Below are 14,026 nucleotides of genomic sequence, written 5' to 3'. Positions count from 1 at the left end.
GAAAGGGTTGTCAGAGTTATTAAAGGCCTTCTTGGCCGGACACGTTGGCTCACACGTGGAATTGCTTGAACCTGGGAGGCAGAGGTTGCAGTGAGCCAAGATCACATCATTGTACTCCAGCCTGGGCAACAGAGCAAGACTCCATCTCAAAAAAAAAAACAAACTTTTCATTTGCTGCTGTGGAGAGGCTGACGATGACTTTGGTCAGCTCTGTTCTGTGGACTCTGAATGTGTGATATATCGCCGAACAGCTGGATTGTTTTGTTTCAGTTTGAGACGGTCTCGCTCTGTCACCCAGGCTGGAGTGCGGTGATGAGAACACAGCTCACCGCAGCCTTGACTTCTTGTGCTCAAGTGATTCTCCTGCTTCATCCCCTCATCCTCCTGTGTAACAGATCACAGGAGGATGCCAGCATGCCTGGCTGATTTTTTTGATTTTTTGTAGAGACATGATTTCACTTTGTTGCCCAGGCTGGTCTCAAATTTCTGGGCTCTTGCAGTCCTGCCTTGGCCTCCCAAAATGCTGGGATTACAGGCATGAGCCACTGTGCCTGACCTAAACATACTGTGTTTAATCTGATTTCAATTATAACCAAGTAGTTGCATTTCCTATGTAGTTGTCAAGTAGTTGCATTTCCTATGTAGTTGTTCAGCTTCCGAATTGTCAGGACTACCCTCTGTTGCTCACTTCACTATTGTTCAAGTATTAATGAATTCTATTTCATAGACTGCAATGAAGAGAAATTTTTTTCTTACCTTTGTAGTATGTGTAAAATAATGAACACTGGTGAATTAGCATGCAATTGGATATAATGTGCTAACAAAGATTTTTCGTTTCTCAGGTTTGAATTTTACTATTAGTTCCCTTCTACTTGTTTTTGTTTTTTGGTTGTTCCAAGAGGTAGCAGTTGGGTGGAAACATTTCATCTAAGCCTTTGACAGAACAGATACCTCGTGGGCTATTTCTTCACAGGAATTAAAACATCACCGTAAGAAAGTGGTTAAGAAGCACAAAGCCAGGCGTGGCATTTGTGAAAATGGCAAGATAAACAGCCACAGAAGTGTTCACAGAACACTTAGTCCCTACCTAGATGGTGTACCAGGCACATTCAGATACCTCGTTTAATCTCCACCATCTTTTGAGTTTATTATTCCCTTTTTACGGACAAAACTGAGGCTCCAAGAAACACTTGCTCAAGTTTAGCCAACTAGCAAGTGATGGAGCCTGGATCTGAACTATCATCTGACCATTGGTGACCTTGTGAAGGTTTCACAGGTTCCCCACACTGACCAGACAACAGGACCGGTGCAGCCAGCATGGCCTGTTTCCTGTGCGAAGTCTGAGCTGTTTAAAGACTCTCCACTTTGTATAATGCCCCCACTCTTTTTTTTTTTTTTTTAAGAGATGGCATCTTGGCTGGGTGCAATGGCTCACACCTGTAATCCCAGCACTTTGGTCAGGAGTTTGACACCAGCCTGGCCAACATGGTGAAACCCCATCTCTACAAAAAATACCAAAACTTAGTCAGGCGTGGTGGCGGTCACCTGTAATCCCAGCTACTCAGGAGGCTGGGACAGGAGAATCGCTTGAACCCGGGAGACAGAGGTTGCACTTAGCTGGGATCGTGCCATTGCACTCCAGCCTGGGCGACAAGAGCAAAACTCCATCTCAAAAAAAAAAAAAGAGATGGGATCTCTAACTCCTAGGTTCAAATGATCATCCTGCCTAAGCCTCCTGAGTAGCTGAGATACAGGCATGGGCCACTGTGCCCACCTTGTATACTGCTCTTTTGACAAGTCACTTCCATCTCTGAGCTCATGCCCAATGGAGTTAAAGTAACTCCCCCACATCCCGAATGGATGAGGAGCCTATTGTTATCAACAAGATAGCTATTTGCGTTTGTAGTCAGATGATCTTTCATCCTGTGGAACTGTGGCAACATAAGTATTGCAGCAGGTGTTAGTATCCCAGACCTCTGAGCCCTAAATGTCAGCAGCGCAGTTCACCCCCTCCACTGAGTACAGAAGATGCTCCCGTGCATTTCCAGATACATTCGAAGAGGATGGGGCTGCCCCAAGGCTGGAGCTACTGAATGTGAAAACAGGAGACACCATAATGTTCAGGCAGCCCTCCATCTGTACTGGCGGGTTCCACATCAAGGATTCAACCAACCATAGGTCGAAAATACACTACTGAATATATACAGATTTTTTTTCTTGTTATCCCCTAAACAATACAGTATAGCAACTTCACATAGCATTTACATTGTATTAGGTATTGTAAATAATTAACAGATGAATTAAAGTATACAGGAGGATGTGTCTAGGTTATATGCAAACACGTACACCATTTTATATCAAGGACTTGAGCATCCTTGTATTCAGGAATCTTCAGGAGGTCCTGGGACCATTTCCCCCTGAATATCAAGGGATGACTGTATATCCTCACCTAGCAGAAAAACCCTCAAACTTACATCTTGTCTTATTTGGGTGCTGTATCAACCACTCCAAGGATCTAAGTTCTTTTTTGACTGAAAAGACTCTCCCACCTACTAGCTGGGTGACCTTGAACAAGGTAGCTAAACTCATGGAGCCTCAGTTTCATCTGCAGAGTGGGGATTCAGCTTGCTGAGATTAGTAGGCCCTAGTGCAGAGGCCAGTGTTCCTTCCTGGGCTTTCCTCAGCTCCTCCCGTCCTGAGCTGCCCTTGCCTGTCCACTTAGCTCAGGGGACATGGTGAGATCATTGCCTAACTTAGCTGCCACAAGTTTAAGGAGCAAAGCTGTGTAAAGAAATGAAGTAGGCCGGGCGCGGTGGCTCAAGCCTGTAATCCCAGCACTTTGGGAGGCCGAGACGGGTAGATCACGAGGTCAGGAGATCGAGACCATCCTGGCTAACACAGTGAAACCCCATCTCTACTAAAAAATACAAAAAAAAACTAGCCGGGCGAGGTGGCGGGTGCCTGTAGTCCCAGCTACTCGGGAGGCTAAGGCAGGAGAATGGCGTAAACCCAGGAGGCGGAGCTTGCAGTGAGCCGAGATCGCACCACTGCACTCCAGCCTGGGCGACAGAGCGAGACTCCTTCTCACAAAAAAAAAAGAAATGAAGTAAATGGGGAAAGGTGGAGTCCCAGCTTTAGTGTCATTATCTTTGACGGCACAAATGGCGAGACAGTTGCTAGTCCCCTAGAGGAGTATGTAGGCAGTTTTCCAACTTTGTAATGGAGAATTTTTCTTTATATTGGAGCTTAAAACTTTGGTTTTTCTAAATGTGAAATATACGTCTTGGATATTTTGATGTACATTAAAACCCCTGGGGGGAATCTAACATTATTTGCAGCAAATCAACCAACTCAAATTCTGGCCTCTGAAAGCTTATTCCACACATGAAAAAAAACCCACAAAACCTCAAAATGTTATCCTTATGTATTTGTGATGGTATCTTTTTTGTACGATGATATCTCCCCCCCGCCCCGGCCCCGAGACAGAGTTTCACTCTGTCACCCAGGCTGGAGTGCAGTGGTGCAATCTTGACTCACTGCAACCTCCGTCTCCTGGGTTCAAGCAATTCTCCTGCCTCAGCCTCCCCAGCAGCTGGGATTACAGGCACACGTCACCACGCCCAGCTCATCTTTGCTGGGGATTACAGGCGTGAGCCACTGTGCCCAGGCTGTGATGATATCTTAACCACTCTAAAATTGTGTCAGAGCCTTAAGCCACCAGGCAAGGTTGAAACTGGGGAAACAGAAATCAGGGTTTTAGACACTGCAAAGCTGCAACTTACCAAGCAACAGCCTGAGCCCCCAAATTCTGTCTGATTGGTTCCTGGATTCTATCGTGAAATCCAGGATGGGAGCTAAGCCTTTGCCTCTGTCCAGAGTTTCCATCTTCTTGAAGCCAGGATTATGGAGCTTGGGGGAGGGGAATCAGAACTCTACCCTGTGTCCATTCTAATCAGGGCCTCTGTATCTGCCTGGAGGAAGAAAGACCTATTCCTCCAAATCCCAGACTTCCCCTAGTCCACTGATGTAACATCTTTCACCGTTAGATTTCACCTAACACTCCATGAACTACATGGTGGCAAGAGGTGGTCTCCTAGAAGCAGCAGCTGAATGAGCACACCCCTTCCTGCTAGTAAGGGCCATCTGCCACCCCTGGATAATCCTACTCTTCTCTTCCCTTAGTTCTGGCACTCAGCACCAGCCCAGTAAATGGTCTAGAATGAATAAGTGAATGAATTAATGAATGCAGAACAGTTTTACTGCAACCGGTGGCAAGACATCCAAAGAGAAAGCTGAGAAGAAACAAACACACATTTACCCACAGAATTCAAGCTCACTTCCCCATTTTTTTTTTTTAGCAACCCATAGTAAAAAGAGCAATGCAAAAAAAAAATGCACTGAGTTTGAAGCAGCTCCAGTGAGAAATGCAACTTGCTATGCGAGCTAGTCAGGTTCCTGGATACCATTGTACAGCCCTTTGGCACAACTTGCTGTGGAGCTCTGTGGTCAGAACTGCTTGTCTGCCCTTCCATGATGCCACACTCACACCCGGAGGTTGCTCCACATCTCCTAGTCCTTCAAGCTTTTAGTTTTTTTGTTTGTTTGTTTGTTTTTAATTGTTCCCAGAAGCAAATACGTGGTCTAAACAATCCCTGGATTGTAAAATAAACAACACTACAAAGGAAGACAATACAAAATGAGGCTCTGCAGTCACCATGCCCAGCAGCAACCGAAAAAAGTTTGGTTCCTTGTCTGGGAACAGCACTCACCCCACCCCCCAAAGGAACTGCTTGGTCCAAAAGATGGAGAAGATGAGCAACAGAGTGACACTGAGGATGACGGTCATCAGGTAGGCAAAGATGCGGAACTGAGGGTTGCGGAAACACTCCCTCGGAGAGTAGTGGCTGGGGACGGGGATGGGCGTAGGCACAGTGGCAGAGGCCGTGTCTGGGGGCGGCCCAGTCTGGCCCCCAGGCTGGGGGCCGAGGTCCAGCGTGTAGACTCGAGGCTGGCGCAGGAAGTAGCGGCTCTTGGGCTGGTCCTTGAGGCACAGCTGATGGCCTTCCAGGATGACGTGGTGCGGCTCCAGGCGGAGCAGGGTGAGCATGGCAGTGTCCGTGGGCAAGTCAGTGATGGGCTGCCCCAAGGCCAGCACCGTGGGCTGGCGACAGAGCGGGCACAGCAGGCGGCGCTGGGCTGGAGTCACCAGGCTGAGGTGGGCCAGGCATTCCACGCAGAAGGAGTGGCAACAATCCAGCATTTTGGGGGTATGGAACGTGTTGTTGAAGGGATTCCAGCAGATGGGGCACTTGGCCTCAAGCTCCCGGCCCTCCTGCTCAGCCATCCTCAGCCACACACAGGGAGGCCTCGCGGGAGACGTCCTGGCAGAATGGGGAAAGGAGCAAAGGAACAGCCATGAAACCCCATCCCTGTGCTTGGCCTGGGGCAAAGTGTTCTGTGGGTGTTGAAAGGTGTCATCACCATGTTTTGCTCAGGTTCAAAAGCGTTTTGTTCTTGATCACCAGTTCCTAAGCCATCGAGTGGAGTCGAATGCTCCTGCAGCCTCCCCTCCGTCAAGGTGAAGGCCTGGGCCACACCTACCAAGAGCCCCCAAGTGAGCCGGCATTGGAGGAGACGGCGCCCCGGGCTTTGGAGCTGGATGCCAATGCCCCTTATGGTCGGTGTCTGTGCCCGTGGCTGCCCTGAACCCAGGGAGCTGGGGGTATGCCGCAGTCTGTGGATTTTGCTAGAGGACAAATGTTTCCTTCCCTGCTACCTCAAATCCCTGACTAGCGCAGAGATGGGTTTTGTGAATTCCCTGGTCTGTCCCTCCTATGGGGACAAATGCCAGCCCTCTTTCCTTCCTCCCCTTGAGCTAGAGGGCCAACCCTCCAGATCCTACTCACCCAGTCCTTGGCCTGGCAAGGGGACCCCTGGAAAGACTTTTCTCCCTACCTGGAAGGCTTGCAGAAGCTCCCCTGACCCATTTCCCAGATCAGCCCTCCCAGAGCCTCCTCCCCTCCCAGAGCCTCTTCCCCTCCCAGAGCCTCTTCCCCTCCCAGAGCCTCTTCCCCTTCCAAAGCCTCTTCCCGGTCCTCTGCCTACCCTGGGTCCTCCTCCCTCCCTTTGTCCTGGGAAACCTTCAGGGCACGCACCTGGGCTTCTGTGGGTTCCACGGTGGTCAAGCAGACTGCACTGGAGGGCCTGAGGCTCCAGTCGCTCCCTCCCCTGAATTGGCAAAGCTTTGGGAGACTGCCTTCTTGCCACCAACCCAGGGGCCTGTCTCCATGGCAGCAGGCACGCAGCACCTGGGGCTGCCAGGTGGCCCAGTCTGCAGCCTCTTGAGCACACCTGCTTGGAGCCAAGGCCAGAGAGCTTCCTGGGGGGCGGGGTGGGGAGGGAGATGGGGGACCTGAGTTCCCCCCAGGGCATGGTAACTCATTGAACCTGGAAGCCAAACACCTGTGAGATTGTGGGCAGTCCCTTCAAGACCTGGAGTCCCTGGTCTGGAAAGGTAGGGTGACCATTTCCTCTTTCTAGATGTGGAGAGGGTAAGGGAGTCTTTTGGGCTTCCTCTTTCTGGGGTCCTCATTTCTCTTCGAAAGTGGCTGGAACCTCCTCCTTGCACAAAGGGGCTGCCTGCTCAGCACTTCGGTTGCTGTGAAAGTCACCTACTTGGAAGCTTAAAAGCTCAGACTATCAGATTCAGTCCGGTCACCCACTGATCTTTTAACGTGCCTAAATAACTGCAAGCAGCGTGTACAAACCTTGCTGCCTTCTGCTTTGTTCTTAGCACACAGCTGGTCAGCCTTCTGAGATCTTAGAGTTGGTCATCCCACCAACCTTAGGGAGTTAAAGCGGGGAGTTGGAGGGACGCGCACTCCAGCCCTGCTTCTCCATTTCAACCAGAAATACTTGGCTTTTCTCTGTTTTTCATATAGGTCATTTGAATAATCTAAAGAGTTGAGCTGCTGGGGAAAAGAAAAAGTTTAAAAACCAATTCTCCATCTGAACTACTCATTTTGCAGATGAGAGACAAAGAAGTGACTCACCCAAAGTCACCCAGCTAGTTAATGGTGACATGGGACCCTTGTCTTCAGACTCATGGTTTTCGAAAAGACGGAAGGCTACATCCACACCGTCCACCTACTCAGTGTGTGCTACTAGCTAGATAATAAGTGTTTGCATGTGATCGGGAATCCCTCACAGCCAGAAGACTCATGGTAGAAATCCAGGGACGGTGCGAGAGGGGAACTGGGGGGAAGGGGGTCTCCCTAAAGCCCCTGATATGATATGATAGCATCTGTCCTGACTGAGTCGATGTCTGAAGCAAAACCTGCTCTTTATACTCTTCGACCCGTGGCTTCCTGGGTTTCTTCTAGACCTCTGGCACTGCTCCAAACAGGGAAGGAGGAAATGAAGATATGTGGAGGGAGACGGAGCCCTAAGCGAAACCAGGGTAGTTTACCAGGGCTCTGCACCAGTGCTTTCTTCTGCAGTCCATTCATCCACTCGGTCATTATTGAGGGCTTACTCTAGCCCAGGTGCTGTGCAAGGTATTATTGGGTATTAGGGTGAATAAAATAGACATTGTCTTTGACCTTATGACATTTAGAGTGTAGTGAGGCAAAGAGACATTTAATGAGTAATGGGCAATCAATAAATGCACAGTTTTAATGGTTGTTAATAAAAGGCAAAAAGGAAAATGGGCTTCGGGTGCTTGGTCGCTGCTCCCGATGAGACCACCAGAGAATGTTTCTGCAAAGAGGTGACAGAAGAGCTGAGACCAAAGTATATAAGAATCCAGCCACGCAGAGCGGAGGAAGAGCGTTGCAGGCCCGGGCAACAGCATGTGTAGCTCTGAGGCGAGAACAATTCTTCCAATCTGAGAAAGTGAAAGCAGCCCAGGGTGATCAAGCTGTGGTGGCTGGAGCCAGGGTAGGCAAGGTGGGGAGGGACAGGACGCAGGACCTGTGAGCTCAGAAGCTCATCTGGATTTTATTACAGGGGTGAGCGGTAGGATAAGGTACCTGATCCTATTTCCATTTTAAAAACACCATTCTAGCTGCAGAGCAGAGGACAGACTGAGGGGGACAAGACCGGGAAGGGAACACCTGTTCGGGCTGTAGCAGTGTGGCTCAGGCATTCGATGGTGGTGCAGGTTAGGCAGTGGTGGAGAAGATAAAAGGGGATGGGATAAGTGATATCTTTGGGGACAGAATCAAAGCCACTTCCCAAGAAGCAGTGGAGCTCTAGGGATCCCGTTGTAGTTTATGTCAAGGTTCATGACGCCAGATCCATGGCAATTCAACTGGAATCCATGTCTGTGATTCCAGTTGAATTGCTTGACCTCTCTGTGCCTCTATTTCCCCTTGTGAAAAGGAAGCCAAAACTAGTAAAGCTTTTAGTTAGAGCCCAGCACCCAGTAAAGACTACAAAGCGACATAGCACCTAACAATGGGAATATGTTCTGAGAAACCCATTGTTGTGTGAACAGCACAGAGTGTATTTACACAAACCTAGATGGTAGAGCCTGCTACATGCCTAGGCTATGTGGTCTAGCCTGTTGCACCTAGACTACAAACCCATACAACTTATTAGGTTCTGAATACTATAGGTATTGTAACACAATGATAATTATGTGTGTTTTTCAACATAAACTTAGAAAAGGCACGGTAAATATATGGTATTATAATCTTATGTGGCCACCATCACATATGTAATCCACTACTGACCAAAGCATTGTTATGGATATATGAGGCAACTGAAATTATTAATGCAAATGGATTTGAGAGAAAGGAAGGGTCAAGGCTGACTTCAAAGCCACAACAAAGTTCTCTGCATCAAGCTTTGAGGAGCTCCTGAATCCCAGAGTGTGTTAGAAGCAGACCTTTTATACTTATCAGAAGCCTTAAACTGTATGTAACCCTGACTCATCATTTTCCCCCGCTGGGAGTTGATTCCATGGAAATCATCAAGGATTTCTGCAAAGACGTGAGTACAGAGATGCCCATCCGGGCTCTGGTTTAACAGTGACGTATGGAGAACTACGTCATCATCCGGTAATAGGACATTGATTAAGTAGATTCTGCTCCATCCATAGGAAGAGATATTATGTAGCCTTTAATATGATGTGGTAAAACTATTCATATGGATATATGCCTAGGATATAATGTCATTAAGCAAAAAAGAACCAGCAACAAAACCATATTACAATATAATCCAATTTTCAAAAAGGTGTGCGCAATGGAAGAAAAAGTCTGGAAAGATAAATAACCAAATATTAGCAGTGGTTATCTCTGGGGGCAAGATTATGTTTTTTTTTTTTTTTAATTCTCTTACCTGAAAATTCTAACTTCACTCCAGTAAGCTTGTATTACTACACGTCAAGATCTCCTGTTTCCCCCCAGATCAGACCTACATTCTCTGAAATTCCATGGCCAGAGCTGTAAAAGGCTGTCCAAGAGGAGGAAGGATCATTATTGCCTGGATCTTTATCTGTGCTGCTCTCCCAGGGATCCTGTTGTTTCAGGATCAGCTGGGGAGAGAGTCTGGCCACATATCACCCCCACCCCAAGCCAGGACATCTCAGCTACAGTAAATCCTAAATACTGTCACAAAGTCATCTCCTTGGTCTGTGAACAAGTCATCACCAAATATCAGTTGTCTCCAGCATCACTCCATTGTTTTCACCCAGGAACTGGCATTTCATAGCACTTCACAGTTTACAGAGGTTCCTGGCCCTTGCTAAGATCTCAGTGTGGTGATCCATCTAGATAGGTTACTTGCCTTTTAGGATATTTTGTTGTTTGCAGAAGGCCGTTTCATACTCAAACACCACCCTGTGAGAGAGGCTGAATGGGGAGTACAAAGTGTGCCGGCTTTGTAACCAGATTTGGAACCATTTGTCTTGGACAAATGGCTTAACCTCTCTGAACTTCATTTTCGTCCATAAAAAAGGGTAATCATCCCGCTCCTACAGGGTTGCTCTGGGGAAGGAATAGTCTATAAGGTGCCCAGTAGAATACAGAAGACACGCAACTCTGGTTAACATGATTATTGTTAGACCCTTTTTCTAGATGAGGAAGCCAAGGCTCAGAAAGTTGAGGCGACTTGCCGAAGGCTTCCCAGCTAAAGAGTGGCTGAGTTTGAAAGATGAACCCAGTAGCCTGCCCTCCGAGGCCAGAGTTCACCTGCCGCGCGCTTCAGGGCTGCTGCCTCTCCGGACTCTGGGGCCCTGTGACCCGTCCCTCCGCGACCCTCTCTGTCTCCTTACCTGCTCCCTCGGAGCCGCCTCCTCTGCCTCCCTTCCCTGGAGCCCTGCACGCATGTACTTTGTTTTCTGACTTCCCAGGCCCGAATTCCAGGCAGCGTGGGTGGGTTCATTTGCATAGGTCTTAGCAGGACTTGGCCAGCTCTCACTGTTTCAGGTTTTCTTCTTCCTTCTGATGACTTTGGACTTCCTGTACACCCGGGAAGCTTTGGCTGCTTTGTCTTTCTCCTGTGAGTGACTCTGGCTTTTTTCTCTGAGGGGGTCAAGTGCAGTCATCCTTGCAGGGCTCTGTTCTGGGTTCGGTTGATCTCCTGCCATCCCCTCGGATTCCACTGTCCTCTGCGCGCTGACCCGCCTGGACTCCTGGCTTCTGCCCAGATAGATCCTTCCCTATGCTGAGCCCCTGCAACCAAAATACAAACAGCTCTTGCAAAATACTAACAAAAGCGGCCACTAATACAGCAGAAAAATAGTCCGGAGACAGTTGAGCATCTGCCTGAAGAGCCAGGATTCTCAAGCAAGGCACACTTCTAAGCCAGAGTTCAGTCCTCACTGAGAATCCAAACTCCATTTAACTAGCGATGGAGACTTGAGCAAATTAGTTAACATCTGCCAGCCTCAGTTTCCTCACCTGAAAATGGCCATAGTACCCTACCTACTTGATCTGTAGATGAAACGAGGTAATATATGTCGAGATCGCATAATAGCACAGTGCCTGGCACACAGTAACTCAGTAAATGTTAACCAGAACTATTATTGTTATACGACCGGTCTGTTCACATGGCCCATCTTTTGTTCCTGCTCAAATTCTTTTTGTACCTATTCTTTTTGTACCTATGGTCCTCCTCTTCTCTTCTCTTCTCTTCTCTCTCTCTTTCTTCTTTCTTTTTCTTTCTTTCTTTCTTGATGTATTCTTACTCTGTTGCCCAGGCTAGAGTACAGTGGGGCGATACTGGCTCACTATAACCCCGATCTCCCTGGTTCCAGCAATTCTCCTCCCTCAGCCTCCCGAGTACCTGGGACTATGGGTGCGTGCCACCATGCCTGGGTAATTTTTACATTCTTAGTAGAGACAAGGTTTCGCCATGTTGGCCAGGCTGGTCTTGAACTCCTGACCTCAGGTGATCCACCCTCCTCGACCTCCCAAAGTGCTGAGATTACAGGTGTGAGCCACCACGCCTGGCCCCTTATTTCTTTACTGACATTTTCAGCAGTACTTGAGAAATAAGTAAATAAATGTATCTGCTTGGTGATGTAACCAAATGCCCTAGTCCCCTCATTTTGTGTGTTTTTTTTTTTACAGTAATTTTTATGTATTTATGTATTTTGAGACAGAGTCTCACTCTGTCATCCAGGCTGGGGTGCAGGGCATGATCTCAGCTCACTGCAGCCTCAACCTCCTGGGATCAAGCAATCCTGCCACCTTTGTCTCCTGAGTACCTGGGACTACAGGTGCGTGCCACCGTGGCTGGCTAATTTTTGTATTTCTTGTAAAGATGGGGTTTCTCCATATTGCCTAGGCTGGTCTCAAATTCCTGGGCTCCAGAAATCCACCTGCCAAAAGTGCTAGGATTACACTTGAGCCACCGCTCCCACATTTGATTTTTAAATAGGTAATATATTTACATGGTTGACCACGTGAAAGGTGTGATTTCACAGTGCAAACTTTCTCTTCGCAGCCACCAAGTTTCCCTGGAAATCAAAGTATTATACTATCAGTTTGTTGTGTATCTTTCCAAAGATGTTTTATGCATACACAAACAGCATGTCCATGGCGAAACATCTATGTATTCCCTTACCTCCTTTTTACACAAATGTGCATATTATGTACCCTGTTCTGCATTTTTCTTTTTCATTTGCTGATGTATTTGAGATATCATTCTGTATTAGTACATGAAGACCTTCTTCGGTTTTGGCCCGGCGCGGTGACTCACACCTATAATCCCAGCACTTTGGGAGGCCAAGGCGGGTAGATCACTTGAGGTTAGCAGTTCAAGACCAGCCTGGCCAACATGGTGAAACCCCATTTCTACTAAAAATACAAAAATTAGCCGGTGTCGCGGTGCATACCTGTAGTCCCAGCTACTCAGGAGGCTGAGGCAGGAGAATCGCTTGAACCTGGGAGGCTGAGGTTGCAGTGAGCTGAGATTGTACCACTGCACTCCAGCCTGGGCGACAGAGCAAGACTCTGTTTCAAATAAAAATAATAGTAATAATAATAATAAGACCTTCTTCAGTTTTTTAATGGTTGTATCAGATTTCATTGAATGACTGTACCATAAATCACTTCACCAATCCCCTATTGATCGAATCCCCTGATTATAAGTATATAAATATTGAATGAAAGAATAATGCAAAAATGCTGATTTTAAGTTAGCCTGGAATTGTGTGAAAATAAAACTATGGACTTTGGGAAGTTTTAGATCTCTAAACAAAATGTCTGAGTAATTCTCCTCTTTCTGAGCTGGAGATGAGAGGTATTTGATCACCGATGGCCTTGAAGTTCCTCTCAGCTCTGGAATTCCCTGCTTTTCGGTGTCACTACTGGTTAACTGAGGTTAGTGGGGTTTCGAGACACTGATTTAGTCCAAAGAACCTGGTTTGTATTTGAGAGTTTGGAATTCATGCTTTCTGACTTGGCAACATAAGAAAACATAAAGTTCATCTACTTTGACCTGATCATGTAATTCCCCAGAAGAATCAAAAAGATAATTTTGGTTGAGTGAGGACATTCATTGTAGTTTTATTTTAATCCCAAATGATTGAAAACACTCCAAAACCCCATCAATTAAGTGAAAAACTACATAATCATTTAAAATGATGATATAGAAAGATTTTCATTGACTTGTAAAAACGGTCACAGTATACTGTAAATGGAGGGGAAAAGCAGTTTAAAAATGGTGCATGTTGGCAGGGTGTGGTGGGTGGCTCACGCTTGTAATCCCAGCACTCTGGGAGGCCAAGGTGGGTGGAGAACAAGGTCAGGAGTTTGAGACCAGCCTGGCCAATATGGTGAAACCCCGTCTCTGCTAAAAAAAATACTAAAAAAAAAATTAGCCAGGCGTGGTGGCGGGTGCCTGTAATCCCAGCTACTTGGGAGGCCAAGGAGGCAGGAGAATCACTTGAACCTGGGAGGCAGAGGTTGCAGTAAGCTGAGATCATGACACTGCACTCCAGCCCAGGCAACAGAGAGAAACTCCAGCTCAAAAAAAAAAAAAAAAAAAAAAAAAGGTGCATGTTGGCTGGGCACACACCTGTAATCCCAGCACTTTGGAAGACCGAGGCTGGAGGACTGCTTGAGCCCAGGAGTTCAAGACCAGCAACCCCATTGCTACAAAAAAATCAAAAAATAAAAAATTAGCTGGGTGTGGTGGTACATGCCTGTTGTCTCAGATACTCAGGAGGCTGAAGTGGGAGAATCACTTGAACCCAGAAAGCCAAGGCTGCAGTGATCCCAGATCTCACGACTGCACTCTAGCCTGGGCAACAGAGCAAAAAACCTGTGAAAGAAAGAAAAGTAAAAAAGAAAGAAAAGAAAAGAAGAAAAGAGAGGGAGAAGGAAGGAAAGAAGGAAGGAAGGGAGGGAGGGAGGAAGAAAGGATGGAAGAGAGGGAGGGAGGGGAAGGAAAAGAAAAGGAAAGAGAGAGTATATAGCATAAGCCAGATTTTGTAAAGCATAATTTATGTATAAAGACTGCAAGGCCATGAGGCAAAATGTCACAATATTTATCTCTGGGTGATGGCCACTCATGT

The 14,026-nt window shown here is 47.2% G+C and overlaps 1 protein-coding gene across 3 annotated transcripts; it reads right to left on the bottom strand.

Annotated features, from left to right (window-relative positions):
• Positions 1-4,236: 4,236 nt before the first annotated feature.
• Positions 4,237-10,647, bottom strand: RNF183 (ring finger protein 183). Of its 3 annotated transcripts, none has more exons than XM_033237758.1 (3): positions 10,277-10,616; positions 9,343-9,456; positions 4,237-5,381 (listed from the first exon to the last, which is right to left on the bottom strand). In XM_033237758.1, exon 3 carries the CDS (start codon positions 5,342-5,344, stop codon positions 4,766-4,768), a length of 579 nt encoding a protein of 192 aa, XP_033093649.1. In that variant the 5' UTR covers positions 5,345-5,381; positions 9,343-9,456; positions 10,277-10,616; the 3' UTR covers positions 4,237-4,765. The 3 variants fall into 3 exon arrangements, 2 of the variants coding, with proteins under 2 accessions (XP_033093649.1, XP_033093648.1); XR_004443606.1 differs by lacking the exon at positions 4,237-5,381 and adding an exon at positions 7,000-7,885 and having other exon boundaries at positions 10,277-10,647; XM_033237757.1 differs by lacking the exon at positions 9,343-9,456 and having other exon boundaries at positions 10,277-10,615.
• Positions 10,648-14,026: the final 3,379 nt, after the last annotated feature.

The sequence above is a fragment of the Trachypithecus francoisi genome, unplaced genomic scaffold (assembly GCF_009764315.1).
Source record: "Trachypithecus francoisi isolate TF-2019V2 unplaced genomic scaffold, Tfra_2.0 Lachesis_group16, whole genome shotgun sequence".
In the NCBI taxonomy this organism is placed as follows: Eukaryota; Metazoa; Chordata; class Mammalia; order Primates; family Cercopithecidae; genus Trachypithecus; species Trachypithecus francoisi.
The sequence above is the reverse complement of the archived record's forward strand: the minus strand, read 5'-3'. Positions and strand labels throughout refer to the sequence as shown.

Bases quoted from the DNA above. Each gene is read 5' to 3' on its own strand.
- RNF183 (XM_033237757.1), bottom strand. From the start codon at position 10,392: ATGCAAATGAACCCACCCACGCTGCCTGGAATTCGGGCCTGGGAAGTC. The intron at 5,382-10,276 runs GTAAGGAGACAG...CCATTCTGCCAG, and splicing joins AGGCGGCTCCGAGGGAGCAG to GACGTCTCCCGCGAGGCCTC.